The sequence below is a fragment of the Mobula birostris genome, chromosome 2 (assembly GCF_030028105.1).
Source record: "Mobula birostris isolate sMobBir1 chromosome 2, sMobBir1.hap1, whole genome shotgun sequence".
NCBI lineage: Eukaryota > Metazoa > Chordata > Chondrichthyes > Myliobatiformes > Myliobatidae > Mobula > Mobula birostris.
In genome coordinates this window covers 205,844,135-205,867,320 of record NC_092371.1, presented here as the reverse complement: position 1 = coordinate 205,867,320, position 23,186 = coordinate 205,844,135, and the positions used below count along the sequence as shown (strand labels likewise).

Here is a 23,186-nt window from a genome sequence, read left to right as displayed (position 1 = left end):
TCAAGTTTAAAGAAATGAAGCTTTTAAGTTTGTATGTATTCAACAAAGAAAACTACTGTGACTTTGAAAATTCCAAGCCTTACATTTGATATATTACCACATATTTAGTAGATTTTTTGATAAAAAGTTGATAAGTGCTTTAAATATACAGTATTCCATTTAGATTTTTAGAAAATGATTTAAGATTTGTCACAAGATAACTTCAGATTTGTGGACGTGGTGGGTGTGGAGAAAGAAAATGCAACAGTATAGGTTGACCTCAATGAACAGACTGGAAACTACAGATAATGAGTGAATATTGTTCTGTGACAGGAGATAAGTGGGTCTAATGTGTGTCACTGTACGTAGATGATTTCGGCTCTGGTTAAGGAGTATAATTTTGAAAAATGGTTATACAGCAGAGAACACAAGAACACACAACAATAAGGGCAAGAGCAGATCAGCTGACCCCTCATCCTTTATCTGCCATTCAATATGTTCAGGTTGATCTTTCCCAGGCCTTGGCTCAAAGTCCTAAATTTCCCAATATTTAAAATAATTATCTACCCCCTTTTTAAATACTTCCAATGATCCAGCCTCCACAACCCTCTGGGGTAGAGAATTCCAGAGAGTCACCACACTATAGAAAAAAAATTCCCATGGGTTTCAGTTTTGGATGACCTTTCCTTTACCACATAATAATATCCTCTTGTTTGAAACTCTCCCACTCATGGAAGCATTTCAACAATTATTGTGGGGGACAGAAATAATTGACATCAACTGTACAATGAATCATGGCTCACTCAGATGTTGCAGTTTAATAGCGTACTTTGTGATATTCATATATTCATAATTGGTGTCATTTATTTTAATATGCAAGATTTTATATGGAAAATGACAATATTGCTTTCTGTATTTATCTTAACATTTTTAACTAAACAATCTAAAATTACGTTATAGATATAAACTGTTATTTTTATCTTTTTCATAGGTTTGTCAATTGAAAGGTTTTGTTTGACAGGGGGAACAAGTCCTATTAATTATCTGAAAGCATATAACACCAACCTGTACCTCTCATCAGATCCAATTAAAGTAGCAAAAGCTCTCAGTGAAGGTAAGAGAAAAGAAATGTAATCCACAGCAGAAATGAAAAAGTTATTTAAAAGCATTTAAAAAACTACAATCATTATTACCTCTTGGCAATAGAAATTGTTTACTCATGCTATGGCCTGCAGTTATGCACAATAGGTTGTTCATGAAATCAGAAGATATTTAATTTGAAAAGTAAAAGCAGACATGGTGGTGCTAGAAAGTTTGAGAACCCTGTAGTATTCTTTCCATTTCTGCACAAATATGACCTACTCTTGTCTTTTGGACCATTCTCTTGTTGCATTATCCAGCTTGTATTCTCCTGTACAATGTCTTGATACAATTTTAAATTCATCGTTCTCTCAACGATTGCAAAATGTCCAGGCCCTGAGGCAACAAAGCAGCCCCAATCCATGATGCTCCTTCCATCAGTTGTGATGAGGTTTTGGTTTTGGTGTGCAGTGCCTTTCTTCCTCTAAACATAGCAATGTGCATTTTTTACCAAAAAGTTCAACTTTTGTCTCATCTGTCCACAGAACATTGTTCCAGAAGCATTGTAGACCATCCAGGTAGTCATTTGCAAACCTGAGACATGCAGCAATGTTTTTTTTGGAGAGTAGCGGTTTCCTCTGTGGTGTCTTTCCATGAACACCATTCTTGTTCAGTGTTTTTCTTATGGTGGATACATGAACAGAAACTTCAGCAAGTTGTAGAGATTTCTGCAGATTTTTTGCTGTTACCCTTGGGTTCTTTTTCACCTCCTTCAGCATTCCGCATTGTGCTCTTGGTGTGATCTTTGCAGAATACTCACTCCTAGGGAGAGTAGCAACAGTACTGAGTTTCCTCTGTTTGTAGACAATTTCCCTTGCTGTGCACTGATGAACACTCAGGTCTTTAGAAATGCTTTTGTAGACTTTTCCAGCTTCATGCAGCTCTACAATTCTTCTAAGGTCCTCTGTAAGTTGTTCTGATCGAGGCATGATGCATATAAACAGATCTTACTTGAGAAGCGCAGACTGTTCAGAAGTGGGATGTGAAGGGGAAGAGGGGCATTAACGGATGTTAGAGACAGTCCACCTTGCTTTTCCTGGACAGTGCTATGATTGATGTCCTTTTGAAGCAGTTTGGATCTTCTTACTGCAGCACTGAGAGATTGAAGATGTCCCTGAGCACCTCAGCCTGTTGGTTTGGCATAGGCTTGCAGTATCCTGCCAGGTATATCGTTGGGGCCAACGCCTTGCGAGAGTTCACTGTCTTGAAGGATGTTCTGATGTTGGCCTCAGAGACAGAGATCATAGGGTCACCAGATGCTGTGGGGCTGTGCGGAGGTGTAGTTTTATTCTCTCTTCCTAAACATGCACAAATGGCGTTGAGCTCACTGGGGAGTGAAGAGCACAGCCATTTATGAGGTTAAGTTTCACCGTGTAGGGAGTAATAGCATGTAAACCCTGCACAGGTGTTGTACATCCAGTTGATTCTAATTCCACGTGTAATTGCATTTTTGCTCTTTCAATGGTCTCCATCAAAGTTTTAAGCCATGATCAGTGAGCTCAGATTCCTGTCATTTTCATCCTGCACCAGATCAGAAATGAGGGAGGTGGCCAGAGTCCCAGAGTACGTGTGGGAAGTGTGTCTAGCTGCAGCTCCTGGCAAAATGCATTGGCATATTGTGGATAACTCATGTGGTGAGTTAGTCACACCAGTTTGAGGGCCTAAGACAGGGACTGGGTGACCAACTGGCAGAATGTAGACTGGGAATCTAGGCTATATAGTGGAGCAGTTAAGAAACAGTGGAAAGCTTCCAAAGAGGATGTTCACAGTGCTCAGTAAAGTATATTCTAGTAAAAAGCAAGGGCAGTAAAGGTGGGAACACAATTCTTGGATAATTAAGCAAGGGCAGCCAAGTCATGTGCTTGGTAAAGTTTGGGAGAGGCAACTTCAGGTCATTTAAAAGAAAAATTGTTCCGCATGCCCACGTTGTAGGATTTGTAGGACAGAGCTATGATATGTAATGTTTTGTAATAGTTTGTTTCTCTGATTTCAGGAATCGCAGCAGCAACCCTGTGTCATCTTGACAAAGATGCACAGCTCTGTGAGCAGCAGCTTAGAGTGGCTTTTGATGGAGATTCCTTTGTGAATCAAGAAGCGAACGAGAAACCTTCGAAGGGTTATATGCAGTCTGAATCAGTCTGTGAATATGAGCCCAAGTCAATGTCACTGGTGCAGCAGGTACCGCCTGAAACTTTTAGCCGCTCTAACATTTGGTGTTAGTTAAAGGTTTAGCATTAGTTAGCATTGAATTCAATTTTTTTCAAGTTTAAATTTATAATTGTTAGCAAGAATGACAGGAATTACAGGCTGTGCGTGATCTTCTGATATATAAATGTCACAGGCTCCCATTAGAAACGTAACCACTAAACAGTGTTCTAGAACTAAACAAAGAAACTTAATCTTTATAATTGTGCAGTGCTTCCTGCTCTTGGATTCCAAGGAATATAACAGTATATTTCTGTTTTCTGACATGACTAACAAAGCCAGACATAACTTAGGTCTGCAATAATTTATTAACAATATAACAAGATGATGGGAAATCTTTATTCAAGAATTTCTCTTATATTCTACTATGCCATTAATGTATAGCTTTTTATTTAAAACATAGAAAAGCTACAGCACAATACAGGCCCTTCAGCCCACGATGTTGTACCAAAAATGTACTTACTTTGGAAATTACCTAGGGTTACCCATAGCCCTCTATTTTTCTGAGCTCCATGTGCCTATACAGGAGTCTCTTAATAGACCCTATCGTATCTACCTCCACCACGGTCGCCGGCAGCCCATTCCATGCGCTTACCACCCTCTGCATAAAGAACTTTCACATCTCCTCTGAACCTACTTCCAAGCAGTTTAAAACTGTGCCCTCTTGTGTTAGCTATTTCAGCCCTGAGAAAAAGCTGCTGACTATCCACATGATCAATGCCTCTCATCATCTTATTTACCTCTATCAGGTCACCACTCATCCGTGACACTCCAAGGAGAAAAGGCCAAGTTCACACAACCTATTCTCGTAGGGCATGCTCCCCAATCCAGGCAACATCTTTGTAAATCTCCTCTGCACCCTTTCTATGGTTTCCACATCCCTCCTGTAGTGAGGTGACCAGAACTGAGCACAGTATTCCAAATGGGGTCTGACCAGGGTCCTATAAAGCTGTAATATTACCTCTCGGCTCTTAAACTCAATCCCACGGTTGATGAAGGCCGTTGTACCGTATGCCTTCTTAACCACACAGTCAATCTGCACAGAAGCTTTGAGTGTCCTATGGACTCAGACCCAAGATCCCTCTGATCCTCCACACAGCCAGAAATCTTATCATTAATACTATATTCTGCCATTAGGAATGATCTACCAAAATGAACCACCTCACACTTATCTGGGTTGATCTCCATCTGCCACTTCTCAGCCCAGTTCTGCACCCTATCAATGTCCTGCTGTAACCTCTGACAGCTCTCCATACTATCCACAACACCCCTAACCTTTGTGTCATCAGCAAATTTACTAACGCATCCCTCCACTTCCTCATCCAGGTCACTTATAAAAATCACAAATAGAAGGGGTCCCAGAACAGATCCCTGAGGCACACCACTGGTCACCGACCTCCATGCAGAATATGACCCATCTACAACCACTCTTTGCCTTCTTTAAGCAAGCCAATTCTGGATCCACAAAGCAAGGTTCCCTTGAATCCCATGCCTCTTTACTTTCTCAATAAGCCTTGCATGGGGTACCTTATCAAATGCCTTGCTGAAATTCATATACACTACATCTACTACTATACCTTCATCAATGTGTTTAGTCACATCCTCAAAAAAATTCAGTCAGGCTCTTCAGACACAACCTGCCTTTGACAAAGCCATGCTGACTATTCCTAATCATATTATGCCTCTCCGAATGTTCATAAATCCTGCCTCTCAGGATCTTATCCATCAACTTACCAACCACTGAAGTAAGACTCACTGGTCTATCATTTCCTGGGCTATCTCTATTCCCTTTCTTGAATAAGGAAACAACATCTGCAACCCTCCAATCCTCCAGAACGTCTCCCATCCCCATTGATGATGCAAAATCATTGCCAGAGGATCAGTAATCTCCTCCCTCACTTCTCACAGTAGGCTGGGGTATATCTCATCTGGTCCCGGTGACTTATCCAACTTGATGCTTTCCAAAAGCTCCAGTACATCCTCTTTCTTAATGTCTATATGCTCAAGCTTTTCAATCTGCTGTAAGTCATCCCTACAATTGCCAAGGTCCTTTTCTGTAGTGAATACTGAAGCAAAGTATTCATTAAGTACCTCCGCTATTTCCTCCAGTTCCATACACACTTTTCCACTGTCACACTTGATTGGTCCTATTCTCTCATATCTTACCCTCTTGCTCTTCACATACCTATGGAATGCGTTAGGGTTTTCCTTAATCCTGTTCACCAAGGCCTTCTCATGGCCTCTTCTGGCTCTCCTAATTTCATTCTTAAGCTCCTTCCTGCTAGCTTTACAATTTTCTGGATCTCTATTATTGCCTAGTTTTTTGAACCTTTCATAACTTTTTCTTTTCTTCTTGACTAGATTTTCAGCAGCCTTTGTACACCACAGTTCCTGTACCCTACCACCCTTTCCCTGTCTCATTGGAGCGTACTTATGCAAAATGCCACACAAATATCCTCTGAATATTTACCACATTTCTGCCATATATTTCCCTGTGAACATCTGACCCCAATTTATGCTTCCAAGTTCCTGCTTGATAGCTTCATTTTTGCCCTTATTCCAATTAAACACTTTCCTAACTTGTCTGTAATTATCCCCCTCCAGTGCTATGGTAAATGAGAGAGAATTGTGAATTGTGTCTATAAAAACCACCCAGTAGAGTTATTGACCCCTTCCTGTTCCTAACTTCCAGTCACAGAGACTCAGTAGACAATTCCTCCATGACTTCCTCCTTTTCTGCAGCTGTGACACTATCTCTGATCAACAGTGCCACGCCCCACCTCTTTTGCTTCCCTCCCTGTCCTTTCTGAAGCATCTAAAGCCTGGCACTTGAAATAACCATTCCTGCCCCTGAGCCATCCAAATCTCTATAATGGCCACAACATCATAGCTCCAAGTACTGATCCACGCTCTAAGCTCATCCGCTTTTATAAAATACGTTATAACATTTATAACATATACTGAATTATAATTCAAAACTGAATGTTTTATACATCTGAATTTGAAACTGTACTGTTTTAGTGGAGGCTGTGTTAAATAATATTCAATTAAAATGGCTGAAGACTTAATTTTTATTCACATATTTTGTGGCAGAATTTAAAGACTAATGCAGTTCCAGTACATTGTGGATAAATCACTGAAGAGTGTTGTTGAGGTGGTAGATAATGGGTGTTGTTGAGGTGGTAGATAATTAATGTTGAGGAGGTAGTTAATAAGTTGTTGAGGTGGTAGGTAATGAGCGTTGTTGAGAGGTAGATAACGGCGGTAGGGTAAAGTTCCATCTGTATGATTTTAAAAGAAGATTAGTAATGGAATTGATGGCAAGTCAGCCAGCTAATTTGAAAAACTTCTTTGGCCTGTTTATGATAAAAGAGAAAACTGCTTGGACAATTTCCACAAGCTTTGATAAAGATCGATTTTCCTATATTATTCATGCACTCTACCTATCATCCACTAGTCTCTGGCACCCAACTCCATTCCTCCCCCACCTAGCTTTATCTGCTCATCATCTCCCTTCTAACCTAGGTGCACCTATTGCTTGCCAGCCCCTGTCTTTCCCCTCCCAATCAGCTGACCATCTCTCGTCTACACTCTCAGACCATATGCTGCATCTCTACCTAAATTGTCAACTGTCACTCTGTCTTCACAGGTGCTGTCTGCTGTGTTTCTCCAGCAGGTTGTTTTATTGTTAATAGAGAGTGACATTGAGACCTTTTAAATTGAAGTTCTCTTCTGGTAGTCTGGAGAAAACAGTGGATATTTTGTTGATATGTATGTCACATTCTCCATAAAGGCCAAATAGAGAGTCAGATGGCAGCAAAATGAAGGATCACATTTGGGAGTTGGAGAGAGGAAGATAGCAGTAGATGGCAACAAGGGGTGGACATTTTGAATGAGCTGTTAGTCCAGAGAAATCTTTGAAGATTCCAGTTCACTAGCTCTATGCACAAGCCTTGAGGTACAAAACTCGAGAAATGACAGGTTCTGTCACGTGTCTGATTCTGGGCTATGATGTAATTTAGCCAAATGTATGTATTAGACTGCACACTTCAGCAGTGATAGACTTCATTACAGATTGATTCTGTAAGCCATGATTAATTTGTACTATCAGAGTTGCAACAGGCTTCCCAAAAATCAGGCAAACAATGGTCAAATTTCAAAGTAAATTTACTATCTATGTATGTATACCGTACACAACCCTGAGAATCAATGTCTTGCAGGCACTCACAGGAAATCAAAGAAATACAGTAGAACCCACAAAAAACACAAACAAGGAAGAATGACAAATGTCCAATGTGCAAAAGAGGACAAATTTTGCAAATAATAAAATCAGTACTCAAATAATGCATAGAGCATGACTCCAGAGTCTTTGAAAGTGAGTTCACAGGCTGTGGAGTCAGGGCAGCTCTGTGTTGAGTGAAGCCGGTCCAGGAGCTCAATGTCTACAGGGCAAATACTGCTCCCAAACCTGGTGGCATAGTGCTGCAAACTTGAGAGTCAAGTTCTCTGAATCCTTCAGGAGATCAGTCAGTTTCCATTGAATGGCAATTCCTTCAGTGGTGGGCCCTGTAATAGTCTTCATTTCCTCATGAAGAAGGACTTTCAGTACTTATAAAAACAAAAGGGAAATAGCTTTGTTAGAGTAGAACAAAATTTCACTGAGTTGAGAAAAATCTAATCATAGTTTGTTTGACAAAAGCAGAAATCTGCTCCATTGCTGTTGTACCTTGGGATCTGCATACCAGTCCCTGATTGGAAAAGATGTCCATTTAGGAAAGTCCTCTGAGAGGTTGGAGATGATATTTCCTCTGCTTATTGGTATGCTTGGCAGGTAAGTGTATCAAGGATTTCAACCACTGCAGGCTTTCCAATTGTTCAGCTTTACATACTGGAAGCCCTCTGGATTGTTGCTTACTAGTTTCCCAATCCAGTAGTGTAGTTTACTTGACCCAGGTATCTCCACTTGTGAAAGAGGTTGCATATATCTTCCACAGCTCTCATGGTGGTAGTTCCGGACCTGGTGCTTGGTAGTATCAATTACTGAGAATTCTGTCCTGCTGGGGCAAGCCCAATTTGCAAAAAACAAATGTTGAAGTTAATATCAAAGTTTTGTGATGATGAACAAAAGAAAAAGTCTGCATATTCTGGAGATGTAAAATGAAAGCTGAAAAAACAGGAAATATTCACTAAGGACAAACGTTAGCTGCGAAGAGAGTACTGGAAAAATACACCTTTATTTGGAAACTTTTGCAGTATTTCACCACATGTTGCCTGATTTGTTGAATATTTCCATTACTTTCTCTTGTTCGTGTAATTACATGTTTACCATTGTTCAATTGTAGTGTGGTGTGATTAATGAATTTACAGTATGTGTACATGATGAGCTTTTAAAAGTTTTGGTTTTTTACTCTGTTTTGTTTTTATGACTGTAACATTAATTTAGCTCCAATGCCATATTTGCGTTTGCTGACGACATTGCTGTTGTTGGCCGAATCAAATGTGGTGTTGAGTCAGCAATTAGGAGAGAGACTGAAAATCTGGCTGAGTAGTGTCACAACAACAGCCTTTCACTCAACATAAGCATAACCAAAACGCTGATTACTGACTGCAGGAGGAAGGAACTGTGGGTCCATGAGCCAGTGCTCATTAGGAGATCGGAGGTGGAGAGGATCAGTAACTTAAGATTTTTGGGTGTTATCATATTTGAGGATCTGCCTTGGAACCAGCACACAATACCATTTCAAATAAAGCACAGTAGTGTCTCCACTTTCTTAGAAGTTTGCGTAGATTTAGCATGTCATCTAAAACTTATATTGATGCACAATGGAGAGCAACCATCCTGACTAGTTGCATAATAGCCTGTAAGAAAACACCAATGCCGAACAGTCCACGGGATTTAGAGAAGCAAATCTGAAGAGAAATCCTAGACTTACAAGAAACAAAGTTGTGATCTCTCACAACTAGATGATTTTAACTTTCCATATATTGACTGGGACTCAAATACTGTAAAAGGGCTGGATGGGATAGAGTTTGTCAAATGTGTTCAGGAAGTTTCCTTAATCAGTACACAGAAGTCCCAGCTAGAGAGAGTTGTGATACTGGATCTTCTATTGAGGAGTAAGATAGGGCAGGTGACAGAAGTTTGTGTTGGAGAACACTTTGCATCCAGTAATCATAATGCCACTAATTTCAAGATAATTATGGAAAAGATAGGTCTGGTCTTTGGGTTGAGATTCTAACTTGGAGCAAGGCCAATTTTGATGATATAAGAAAGGATTTTGCAAGTGTGGATTGGGACAGGTTGTTTTCTGGCAAAGGTGTACTTGGTAAGTGGGAGGCCTTCAAAGGTGGAATTTTGAGAGTACAGAATTTGTATGTGTCTGTTAGAATGAAAGGCAAGGATAACAAGTTTAGGAATTCGTGATTTTCAAGAGATACTGTGGCCCTGGTTATGAAAAAGAAGGAGGTGCATAGTAAGTATAGGCAGGTAGGAACAAATGAGGTACTTGAGTATAAGTAATGTAAGAGAACATTTGGGAAACATTTGTTAAAACAAGACATGGTGTTGCTGTAACAGACAAGATGAAGGAGAATCCTAAGGGTTTCTGGAGATCACAAGGGAGCGGATATATAATAATTTGGACTATTTAGATATTCAGGGACTGATTAGGGATAGTCAACATGGTTTTGTGCGTAGTAAGACAAATCTAACCAATCTTATAGAGTATTTTGAAGAAGTTACTAGGAAAGTTTATGAAGACAAGGTAGTGGATGCTGTCTGCATGGACTTTACCAATGCTTTTGACAAGGTCCTGCCTTGGTCAAGAAGGTTCAGTCACTTGCCATTTAAGATAAAGCAGTAAATTGATTGGGTTCATTGAATAAGCCAGAGAGTGGTTGTAGATGGTTGTCCCTCTGAATGGAAACTTGAGACTACTGGTGCGCCAAAGAGATTGGTACTGGGCCCCTGTTGTTTGCCATCTATATCAATGATCTGGATGATAATGTGGTAAACTGGATCAGCAGATTTGCAGATGACACCAAGATTGGGGGTGTAGTGGACAGTGAGGATGACTATAAAAGCTTGCTGATGGATCTGGGCCACCTGTTGAAATTGACTGAAAAATGACTGATGGGATTTAATGCAGACAGCTGTGAGGTGTTACTTATGAACAGGAAAAATGTAAATAAGATTGAAAGTGTGCGAAGAGAATTTACAAGGATGTTGCCGAGACTTGTGGACCTGAGTTATAGGGAAAGATTGAATGGGTTAGGACTTTAGTTGCTAGAAAATTTGACAGAAGTATACAAAATTATGGGTGTAAGATAGAGTAAATGCAAGCAGGCTTTTTCCATTGAGTTTGGGTGAGACTAGAACCAGAGGTCATGGGTTAAGGGTGAGAGATGGAATGTTTAAGGGAAACATGAAGGGGATCTCCTTCACTTGGGTGGTGTGAATGTGGAATAAGCTGCCAGTGCAAGTCGTCGATGCAGGGTTAACTTCAACATTTAAGAGACATTTGGATAGGTATATGGGTGGGAAGGGATGGGAAGGGATGGGAGAGGTTTGGAGGTCTATGGTCTGGGTGCAGGTCATTGGGACTAGACAGATTAATTGTTCAACGTGGACTAGGTAGGCTGGAGAGTCTATTTCTGTGCTGTACTTTTCTATGACTATGACATCTTCACTCACCACAACTCTGAACTGATCATTGAACACAACCTATACCTATAGGATTCACTTTCAAGGACTCTACAATTCAATGTTCACAGCTGTTTATTTATTTATCTATCTATCTAGTTGCTTATTACTTTTTCTTTTCTATTTTTACAGAGTTTTGGCTTTTACACATTGGTTTCTAGTCAGTCTTTGTGTGCAGTTTTCACTGATTTTATTGTATTCTATTGTGAATGCCTGCAAGAAAGTGGATCTCAGGGTAATATTTTGTGACATATACATACTTTGGTAATAAATTTTCTTTGAACTTTGAACTTTTGAACAGTACATTGTTCGCACAAATAGTGTGAAAATGATAAACTGGCACCAGTTGCACAATGCTATTGCGGCTCAGTGTTTCAGAATTTGGAGTTCAATTGTGCTGCCATCTGTAAGAAGTTTGTACATCCTTCCCGTAAGTGCATGGGTTTCCTTCCTCATTCCAAATACGAGGGGGTTGGTAGGTTAATTGTTCATTGTAAATTGCCTGTGATGAGTCTTGGCATAAATAGGCTTGTTGGGTCAAAGGAGCATGTTGTGTGCTGTGTCTCTAAATAAAATAATAAATAAACAAAATATCAATGATTGCTTGGCATTTTAGTAGGCTTCATAAACTCACAAAGATAGGAAGATTTGGAAATCTCCTGTGTTGGCAGCCAGGCCTCCTGCCTGGTTGCTGTGCAGTCCCAACATTCCTGTATCATCCTATTTCACCAAAAACTGGTTGGAAGCAGCCTTAAATTTAAGAGTAGATTTTCTGTTTCTGTGGTTGCAAAGGTGAACCTCACCAAATGGTCTGAAATATCTGTGTTCTAAAGCAAAAGAGTTAATCAGGTTGCAAGTTCCATGCAAAGGAAGCAATTTTAAATTTACCCTACTGATGCTTTCTGTATATTAAAATAAAATGTACATTTTTATATCTTAACCAGGAAAACAATTCTTTAGAGAGAAATTATAATGTCCATTCTTTGTTATGCCCCTTCTTTCTTTAATTACATCACCACTAGCCACTTTGTTGTTTGTGAACAAGACCCGTATTTCATTTATAGGTTGTTGACCTGACATATTGGTTTTAATTTTCACAGATAATAAGAGAAGTTATTTGTCCTTCATCAAAACCTCCCCAATTACTGGCATTTTACACCTTTTTATCCAAGCTGCCTAGGTGACAGTGAGGCCCGTATCACTTTTTTAGTCCTTGGCATTTCCCATCTTTCATTCAGATTGTTTCTTCAATCTATTCTTCCTGTTCTCTTCCTTATCAATTTCAGTCTCCAGCCCTTGCTCCCATTCTTACAAATTCACTCAAAACCTCAGTAATGCAGAAAATCTTGGTAATATTTTAAAGGCACAGTGGCAATAATTAGAGATAATTTTCTTTACATTATAAAATTCTGCCCCATCCACTTCTGTGGCAGCACCTGCTTCTTTATTGAACTCTAACCATTCCTCCCCTTCTTTAAAATCTTTAAACTGTTAAAAATGTCAGTTTATGACAGGCAAGCTTGATAATATTTATGCGTGTTTGTGTTTGGGTAGTGGTTATGATGTGCAGAAAAGAATAGAAAAATATCTGTTATTTCAAAGGTGATAGAGTGAAGCATTGGTATTTAAGGGAACTTTGGTGTTCTATGTACATGAATCCTTGATAGTTAACATAGAGGCACATCAAATACTACAACAGTTGTTTGTGGCCATTGAAGCATACCTTCAATAACTCCAAAAGACTGAAGTTGGGTAAAATACTGAAAGGCTTTTATTGGCTGTACAATATGACCTCCATGGTGAGTGTTTGCCCCCAGACTGAGGGGGAGGGGCAAGGCAAAACACCTTTATACAGGACTCTGTGGGAGGAGCCACAGGGGCAGTCAGCAGAGGGGCGTGTCCAGACGGTTAACCCAGTTACAACATATATATGGTTTACCACAGCCATGGTGATGCCACACCATGAATTTCCAGGTCTAGTCTCCCTACCTAAGGAAAGAAGGAGATCTTTGTGATAGGGGAAGTGCAACAGAGGTTCATCAGATTGATTCAGAAATGGGGTAGTATATCCTTTTGAGAAGAGATTGAACAGGTGGGGTCTACTTTCCAGATGGATTACTTTCCACAGATGCTGTCTGATCTGCTGGTATTTCCGATCATTTTCAATCTTTAAAGGTGTACTGTCACTTGAATTTAGACGAGTAAGAGTTGATCTTGTTGTAGCATAAAAAATTCTTGAGGTTTTTGAGTCTTGACAGGTTAGACAAGGGTGTGATCATTCCCCTGATTGAAATATTCAGAATGAGGCTTTACAGTTCTAAAACAATCGATCAACCATTCTGAGGTGAGGTGTTGAGGAACTTCTCCACTTAGAGGGTTGTGAATCTTAAGAATTCATCTGCCAAACTGGATCATAGAAGCTCTGTTGCTGAATATATTTAAGTCTCGTTGAATATTAAAGTATCCAAAGACATTATATTAGTGTAGTACAGTGATGAAAAAGAACTCAGCTACACCTTATTGAACAGCAGAGCAGACATAAGGAGATGAATAGCCTGTAATTGCACTGCCTTTTCCAGCTGTTTGGTATTTGTCTTGTGATTTTGAGATGCATTATGTTACTGTTGATACATAAAGTAAATAATTATTTTAGAAGTTGTATTCATGGAGGTTAATACAGTAGTAATAATCTCCAGGCAGGCTTGTGAAATTTTACCTTTGGCTAGAGAGTATGTCTTACATTAGTGAAAAGGCTATCAATTGGGCTCTTCGATCCTACTTAAAAATGGGGAAGTGATCAAGGAAGAATCTTCGAAGCACAAGAGATTCTGCAAATGCTGGAAATCATGAGCAACACACAAAATGCTAGAGGAACTCAGCAAGTCAGGCAACATCAATGGAGAGGAATAAGTAGTCAACATGTTGGGCCAAGACCCTTCTTCAGGACTCAGAAGAAACTTCTAGATGGTCTTTTCACCTTTCTTGTCCTCACTAATTCTGCAGAGAATGGAATCTGCCATCCTTATCCAGTCTGGTCCGTCTGTGACTTCAGACCCACAGTATTGTTCAGTCTTGACTGCTCTCTAACATGGAACAGGCAAGCTATCAAGTTGGAGGTAACCAGTGATGGGCAATAAATGACATCCCAGCCAAAAACATCTATGTTATGCGAATGTGTTTTTTCTTTAATAAAGAAATTATGGTAGAGCAAATAGCCAGTGACAAGAAAACTACATAAATAGAAGTGACACTTTACAATTCCTTTTCTCAACTGTGGGTGGTCCAGGCATTGTGTAATTCTGTTCCCAATGATGTAAACAAACTCTTTTTGTCAGTCTTTTCGTTTGAAACCACCTTAAAATTTTGGATTGACTGTATGGCTATAATAGAGATTGATTTTCTAAGATATGTTACTTTTTGCTATAGTTGATATTTTTAGTGCGTGGGTGGTCTGGCCTGTTTGCTGTGCTTTGGATTCAGGGAGAAGCGACCAGCTTTTTCTTGTTAAAAACATCCCTTGAAGACCAATTAGTAAACTGAGTTTTGCTATGCTAAACTAGTTATTGGGGTCATTGGAAGGGCTGCATCTGATTCTGTATGAGTAAGCTTTCCATTGAATGAATTTTAATGATAGTTATCTGTTAAATCAGTATTTTATTCTACATAAACTAATTCAATTTGAATTTATTGAATAGCTACAAATGGATAAACATTACATTAATTTATAAAAGTGATATATGTCTTTATTAGCCTAGTTTATTTGCAATGCTTTACATTCAAAGTTAAAAGCCTGTTGAAAGGCTTATGTTAAAAATACAATCATGTCACTTGCTTTCCTTTGACAAGCAACACAAGTAAAAATCTTAATTTTCTCAATAATTTTCGACACTGAATCAAGAATGACCTTTTAACATCTCTCTTGGTTTTTTATACTGATTAATTTCAAAGGAAGTAAGAAAATGGATAAGTGTTAAAATATTATTGCACAAAGTCAGAACAAAACACAAGGAATCAATTTTAGTCTTCAGGTGAAGCGAAGAGTGAGAGGAGGAGATTAAGTAATTGAAGTCCTGTGTTAAGGTCACATATTCTGCTTTTTTATTTTTTCCTTATAAATGTCTATGTCTACATTTATAATGTAAACTGTCTATGCAGGTTTACCACACTCTAGCTACATGCTGCTCTGGTGGTCCTGCAACCTGTTGGGTGAATCGGTTGGGGGAAGGGTGTTGGTTTTAACTGTTCGGAGGGGCCTCAGTACATGTGTCAATTGAGTGCAAGGATCTGAAGAAGTGTCGTGTTGATGATTCTGGAACAGAATGGGAATAGTTACAGAAAAAAATCACCAAATCTCTGGAGTTGCTTGGGGGCTGATTAGCGGGCACAGCCCAGCAAAGAAATATTTGTAACAGTTTTTCAGCTTAGAGTGTTGAAGGCAATTATCAACAGGGACTCAGAAGATAGTCCAACAGCCATTGCCTGATCAAAAAAAAACCTGAATACTAGCAGCATTGGTGAGGGATTGTGTGGGGAAAACACACAATCACATAACCGCACTTAACAATTCAAGTGAAACTTCCACTGAGTTTGAATCCAAGTGTGAAATGCCAATCCTTACGCTGAAGGTCACTTTCACTTCTGAACTGAAGAAATTTCAAGAGGTGGCACTAATGTTAGCAAATAACATTAGAAAATTGTTATTGCACCACCAGCGGCAATGTCAGGTGATAGGACTATGTCTTTGAATTCAGCATAACATGCGCTTTGAAAATCATTGTTGTGAGAGATATGGTGATTTCTGTCACCTATGTGTTACTGCTGGATGCGTCCCCTTTTAAGAATTACTTCATGTGACTAACAGCTCTTATTAAGTGAAAACTTATAAAACAAAAAACAGTTTCAATGTAAAATGTTGGAAGAATTTCAGACAAATAAATCCAAATACTTAATTTTTTTTTAGAAATTCATCAACACTTGTTGCTGATGATAATGAGTCTTCAAAAATTAGCTACAATCTTTTTGTATGATAGGCCAGGCTTGGCGGCTGAGGAGTTGAATCCTGCTCTAAGTTTGCAGTGGCTTTGTTTGTTGGCAGGGAAGTGAGAAGCAATGATCATTCACTGGTGTTTGAATAGTGCTCATGAATCAGAATCGGATTTATTATCACTCATTCAGTATGTCATGAAATTTGTTGTTTTTGTGGCAGCAGTACAGTGCAAAAGATAAACAAATGCTATGTTACAGTGAAAGTTGAAATTTGAGAAGGAGAAGCTTAAGTCAGTCGTATCACTATTTCAGTGGAGTAAAGGAAGAGTGGAGGCATGAGAGTGGAGTTGGCCAGAATGGATTAGAAAAGTACTCTGGCAGGGATGATGGCAGAGCAGCACTGGCTGGAATTTCTGGAAGCAATTTGAAAGGAACAGGATAGATACATCCCACAGAGGAAGAAGTATTCTAAAGGCAAGATGACACAACCATGACTAACGAGCGAAATCATAGCTAACATAAAAGCCAAAGATTCGGCATATAGTAGAGCAAAAACTAGTAGGAAGTTAGGAGATTGGAAAGCTTTTAAATACCCAATGGAAGGCAACTAAAAAGTCAAGAAGGTAAAGATGGAATACAAAAGTAAGCTAGCTAATAATATTAAAGAGGACACCAACTGTGTCTTATAGAACATAGAACATAGAATAGTACAGCACAGTACAGGCCCTTCAGCCCACTATGTTGTGCCGACCCTCAAACCCTGCCTCCCATATAAGCCCCCACCTTAAATTCCTCCATATACCTGTCTAGTAGTCTCTTAAACTTCACTAGTGTATCTGCCTCCACCATTGACTTAGGCAGTGCATTCCACGCATGAACCACTCTCTGAGTAAAAAACCTTCCTCTAATATCCCCCTTGAACTTCCCACCCCTTACCTTAAAGCCATGTCCTCTTGTATTGAGCAGTGGTGCCCTGGGGAAGAGGCGCTGGCTATCCACTCTAACTATTCCTCTTATTATCTTGTATACTTCTATCATGTCTCCTCTCATCCTCCTTCTCTCCAAAGAGTAAAGCCCTAGCTCCCTTAATCTCTGATCATAATACATACTTTCTAAACCAGGCAGCATCCTGGTAAATCTCCTCTGTACCCTTTCCAATGCTTCCACATCCTTCCTATAGTGAGGTGACCAGAACTGGACACAGTACTCCAAATGTGGCCTAACCAGAGTTTTTTAGAGCTGCATCATTACATCGCGACTCTTAAACTCTATCCCTCGACTTATGATAGCTAACACCCCATGAACATCTGAACATCTCTGCAGATACATAAATTGTAAAAGGGAGGTAAGAATGGATATTGGACCGCTGGAAAACGATGCTGGAGAGGTAGTAATGGTGGGAATTCCAGGTGTCATGGGTCGTGAAGTGTGTGAAGTTATCGTTATTAGAGAGAAGGTTCCTGGGAAACCGAAAGGTCCGAAGGTAGGTAAGTCACCTGGACTAGATAGTGTACACCCAAGGATTCTGAAAGAGGGAGCTAGGGAGATTATTTCAGCACTAATAATGATCTTTCAAGAATCACTAGGTTGTTAAGGATGTTGTTTTGGGGTACTTGGAGGCAAATGATACAGTATGTTGTAGTCAGTATGGTTTCCTCAAGGGAAAATCTTGCCTGACAAATCTGTTGGAATTCTTTGAAGAAATAACAAGCAGGATAAGATGAAGGAGAATCGTTTGATGTTATGTACTTGGATTTTTAGAAGGCCTTTGACAAGGTGCCATGCATGAGGCTGCTTCACAAAGTACAAGCCCATGGTATTTTAGGAGATATTCTAGCATGGATAAAGTAGTGGCTGAGTGGCAGGAGGAAAAGGTGTGGAATAAAAGGAGCCTTTTCTGGTTGGCTGCTGGTGACTATTGGTGTTCCACAGATGTCTGCATTGGGACTGATTCTTTTTACACCATATGTCAACGATTTGGATGATGGAATTGATGGCTTTCTTGCAAAGTTGGCAGATGATACGAAAATATGTGGAGGGGCAGGTAGTTTTAAAGAGGCCTCAGAAGAACTTAGAAGAATTAGGAGAATGAGCAAAGAAGTGGCAGGTGGAATACAGTAATGGGAAGTGTATGATCATGCACTTTCATGGAAGAAATGAAAGGGTTGACTATTTTCTAAATGGAGAGAAAATATAAAAATCTGAGGCGCAAATGGATTTGGGAGTCCTTGTGCAGGATTTCCTAAAGGTTAATTTGCATGTTGAGTATATGCTGACAAAGGCACATGCAATGTTAGCATTCATTTCAAGAGGACTGGAATATAAGAGCAAGGATGTAATGTTGAGGCTTTATAAAGACCAGTGAGGCCTCACTTGGAGTATTCAGAGCAGTTTTGGACCCCTTATCTTAGAAAGGATGTGCTGAAACTGGAGAGGGTTCAAAGGAGGTTCACGAAAATGATTCCAGAGTTGAATGGCTTGTCATATGAATAGCGCTTGATGGCACTGGGCGTATATTCACTGGAATTTAGAAGAATGAAGGGTGACCTCATTGAAACCTATCGAATGGTGAAAGGCCTAGATACAGTAGATGTAGAGAGGATGTTTCCTGTGGTGTGAGTGTCTAACACCACAGGACACAACTTCTAAATAGAGGGTCGTCCATTTAGAATGGAGATAAGATGGAATTTCCTTAGCCAGAGAGTGGTGAATCTGTGGAATTCATTGCCACAGGTAGCTGTGGAAGCCAAGTTTTTATGTATAGTTAAGACAGAATTTATAGATTCTTGATTGGCCAGGGCATGAAGGGACACAGGGGGAGGCAGGAGATTGGGGCATGATGCAGTTGAGGAGATTATAGTTTGCTACCTATAACAATGGTGTATTTCAGGCAATCGTGTCATAGGGCTTACGATATGCTTTATTAGGTGTTTAAGTCAGAAGTAGCAAGGCTCGATACTATTTTCAGTCTTTCCCTCCAAAATGCTGTACCTTACCTGAGAAGTTCAGAACAAGTAGGAAACCATTATCGCCATGCCGATGACAACCAGCATCAAGGGTGGTCCAGGCTCTGTTGTTTAGACGACAATGCCCGTGTCTGCTTGGGCTCTGAGAGCGAGCTGTAAGCCATCTATGACTCATTCATTGAAGCAGACTAAAAGATAGTCTTTGCATTCAAAATTCACCATACCAGGATCATATACAATACCAATCTTTGATATTAAAACTTCACAGTGAGATTCTCACAAGTATGGATGACTTCCTATGTCACAGCGATCATGTCTCATTGGATCATTGTGGTGACAATGGGTCCAGGGTTAATTGTATGTTAAAGCTGAAGGAAGGAGGAAGCTAGGTGGTTATGCAGAGCACCCCTGTGGCCATTCCCCTCAATAATATGTTTACTATTTTGGGGAGGGGAGATCAACCAGGATGAAGCCACAGCAACAGGGTCTCTAGCACTGAGCCTGGCTCAGTGGCTCAGAGGGAACGGGGAAGAAGAGGAGTACAGTTGTTACAGGAGATTTCATAGTTAGAGGATCAGACAGGAGATTCTGTGGACGTAAGGAGACAGTTGGGTGATATGAACCCTTCCAGGTGCCAGGGTCAGGGATGTCTCAGATCGGATCCACAGCATTTTAAAGGGGAAGAGTGAACAGCTATATGTTGTGTTATTATTGATACTAATGACATAGGTAAGAAAAGGGTTGAAGTTTGAAGAGAGAATATAGGGAGTTAAGTAGAAAGCTGAAAAGCGGATCTCAAGGGTGGTAACCTCTGAATTGCTGCCTGTGCCATGTGCCAGTGAGGATAAGAATAAGATTATTTGGCTGATCAATACGTGGCTGAGTAATTAGTGGGGGCAATGTTTCAGATTTCTGGATCATTAGGATCTCTTCTGAGGAAGGAAAAAAAGACAGGTTACAACTGAACTCAAGGGAGACCAAAATCCTTGCAGTCAGGTTTGCTCGAGCTTTTAAACTAACTTGGCGTAGGGATAGGAACTGGAGTGATAGAGCTGAGGATGGAGCAGTGGGTGTACACGTATACAGTGTGTAGTGAGACTGTGAGAAAAGGGAGGCAGAGGACAGGACAAAATGGTAGTCAGTGGGATGAGTTGAAGTGGGAACAAAACCAAAATGAATAATGAATACAGGACTGAAGGGGTTATATCTCGGACGCATGCAGTATTCTGGAATTTTTCTCGAGGACTGGACAATTACAAATGTCTCTCCACTCTTTAAGGCGGGAGGGAGGTAAAAGAAAGGAAATTATAGGCCAGTTAGTCTGACTTCAGTTGTTAGGAAGATGTCTGTGTCTATATATAAGAGGGTTCGGGGTACTTCGAGGCGCATGATAAGGGGAAATCTTGCCTAACAAATCTGCTGGAATTCTGCTGGAAAATAATGGAGAGGATAGACAAAGGAGAGTGAATGGATATTGTTTACTTGGGTTTTCAGAAGGCCTCTGATAAGGTGCTGCACATCAAAATACTTAGCAAGATAAGAGACAGTGGTATTACTGGAAAGATACTAGCATGGATAAAAAATTGGCTGACTGGCAGGAGGCAAAGAGTGGAAATAAAGGGGGACTTTCCTGGTTGACTGCCAGTGACTAGTGATGTTCCGCAGGGGTTGGTGTTGGGACTGCTTCTATTCATGTTAGATATTAATGATTTGGATGACAGGTACAAAGAAAAATGGAGGGGCAGCTAGTGCAGAAGAAGCAGGGAGTCTGCAGAGGGATTTAGATAGTTTAGGAGAATGAGCCAAGAAATGGCAGATGAAATATAGTGTAGGGAAGTGTATTGTCATGCACTTTGTTAGAAGGAATAAATGTGTGGGACTGTTTTCTAAATGGGGAGAAAATTCAGATTTCAGATGTGCAAAGGGACTTGGGAGTCCTTGTACAGGATTCCCTAAAGGTTAACTTGCAGATTGAGTCGGTGGTAAGGAAGGCAAACACATTGTTAGCATTCATTTCAAGAGGTTTAGTGTATAAAAGCAAGGATGCAATCCTGATGCTTTTTAGGTCATTGGTCAGCCCAGCTTGAAGTATTGGCCCCTTATCTTAGAAGGGATGTGCTGGAGAGGGTGGATGGCTCTAGGCCTGTACTCTCTAGAGTTTAGAAGAATGAGGGGTGACCTCATTGAAACCTATCAAATATTGAAAGGTTTAAATAGAGTGGATGTGGAGAGAATGATTTCTATAGTGGAGGAATCCAAGACAGATGCAACAGCCTCAGAATAAAGGCACGTCCCTAGAGAACAGAGATGGGGAGGAATTCCTTTAACCAGAGGGTGGTGATGCTGCAGAATTCATTGCTGCAGACAGCTGTGAAGGCCAACTCATTCAGTATATTTAAAGCGGAGGTTGATAGTTTTTTGTTTAGTAAGGGCATCAAACATTACTAGACTGGAAAATGGGGTTAGGATGGATAAAAAAATCAGCCGTGGTATAATGACACTGCAGAACTGACAGGCCAAATGACCTAATTCTGCTCCTATGCACTTGTGGTCTTAGGGTCTGGTGACAAAATTCACCATTGCATTCAAATTCAAGTTTAATTGTCATTCAACCATACAGCCAAACAAAACAATGTTCCTCCAGGGCCAAGGTATAAAACACAGTACTAACAGTCACACATGCACACTGCACATATAGCACATATAATTAAAGTTCAGAGTAATACTTATTATCCGAGTACATACATGTCACGACATACAACTCTGGGATTCTTTTTTTCCTGCGGGACTACTTAGTAAACCTATTGAACAGTAACTGTAAACAGGATCAATGAACAACAAACTGCAAATATAAATAATGAGAGCATGAAATAACAAGATAAGGAGTTCTTAAAGTGAGAACATCATTTGTGGGAAAACCAGAAATAGAGGAAGTGTAGTTATCCCCTGTTGTTTAAGAGCCTGATGGTTGAGGTTAGTAACTCTTCTTGAACCTGGTGGTATGAGTCCTGAGACACTTGTACCTTCTACCTGACGGCAGCAGTGAGAAAAGAGCATGGCCTGGGTAGTAATGATGGATGCTGCTTTTCTTCGGCAAAGTTTCATGTACAAATGTTTGTAGATGTGCTTTACCTGTGATGTACTGGGCCAAATTCACTACCTTTTGTATGATTTTCTGCACAAAGGCATTGTAGTCCTCATACCAGGCTGAAATGCAGCCAATCAGCTCACTTTCCACCACACATCTATAGAAGTTTGCCAAGACCCCTGAGGAAGTAGAGAAGCTGCCTCACTCTCTTTGCAATGATATTTATATGATGGGTCCAGGACAGGTCCTCTGAGGTAGTGACACCCAGGAATTTAAAGTTACTGACCCTCTCCACCTCTGATCCTCCGATGATTACTGGTTCATGGACCTCTAGTTTCCCTCTCCTAAGTCTACAATCAGTTCCTTGGCCTTATTGACATTGAGTGAGAGGTTGTTGTTATTACACCACTCAGCCAAGTTTTCAATCTCCCTCCTGTATGCTGATTCATCACCACCTTTGATACAGCCCACTACAGTGGTATCATCAGCAAACTTGTATATAGTGTTGGAGCTGTACTTAGCCACACAGTCATAGGTGTAAAGCAAGTAGAGCAGAGGGCGAAGCACACATCCCTGTGGTGCTCTTGTGTTGATGGAGATTGTCCACTGGTCAAGATGGTGCCAGTGAAATAACGATCCCTTGGGCGACTTCTTCAGATAGCAAATCTATCCAATTATTTCACATTTTCAACGCCTTCTGGTTGTTCTGTTTGTCTTATTTTTAAGCTGTCTGGTTAGTAAAGACAATCTTTAATTTTAAGACTCATATCAAAATCTTTCTGATGAAGGATCTTAGCCTGAAACATCAATTCCTCTCCATATAGATGCTGCCTGACCTCCTGAGAGCTTCTAGCATTTTGTGTTTGTTGTTCTAGATTTCAAGCATCTTCAGGATCTCTTGTGTTTATGGCTTCTGTCATTATCGCTCCAACAGATGGAACCTCAAACTGTCTTATGCCCTATTCTTCCTTTGTCCAGAATCTCTGTGGTCTACTAAAATATGATTTGGTGCAGATATTTCACAATTTTTTAAAAAAACATCCATGGAGCTTTCTGTTGCTCATGGATACAATTAACTTTAGTAACTTACATGTTCACAACATAAGAAAAGTAATTTTTA

The 23,186-nt window shown here is 40.1% G+C and overlaps 1 protein-coding gene across 1 annotated transcript in view; it reads left to right on the top strand.

The window, feature by feature from the left end:
• Window positions 1-23,186, top strand: part of LOC140211131 (cytosolic 5'-nucleotidase 1A-like) — a 68,037-nt gene that overhangs the window by 16,060 nt on the left and 28,791 nt on the right. Inside the window, exons 4-5 of the mRNA XM_072280635.1 lie at window positions 971-1,093; window positions 3,113-3,297. Of these exons, the coding sequence (XP_072136736.1) occupies window positions 971-1,093; window positions 3,113-3,297 (308 nt within the window). The remainder of the gene's footprint in view (window positions 1-970; window positions 1,094-3,112; window positions 3,298-23,186) is intronic.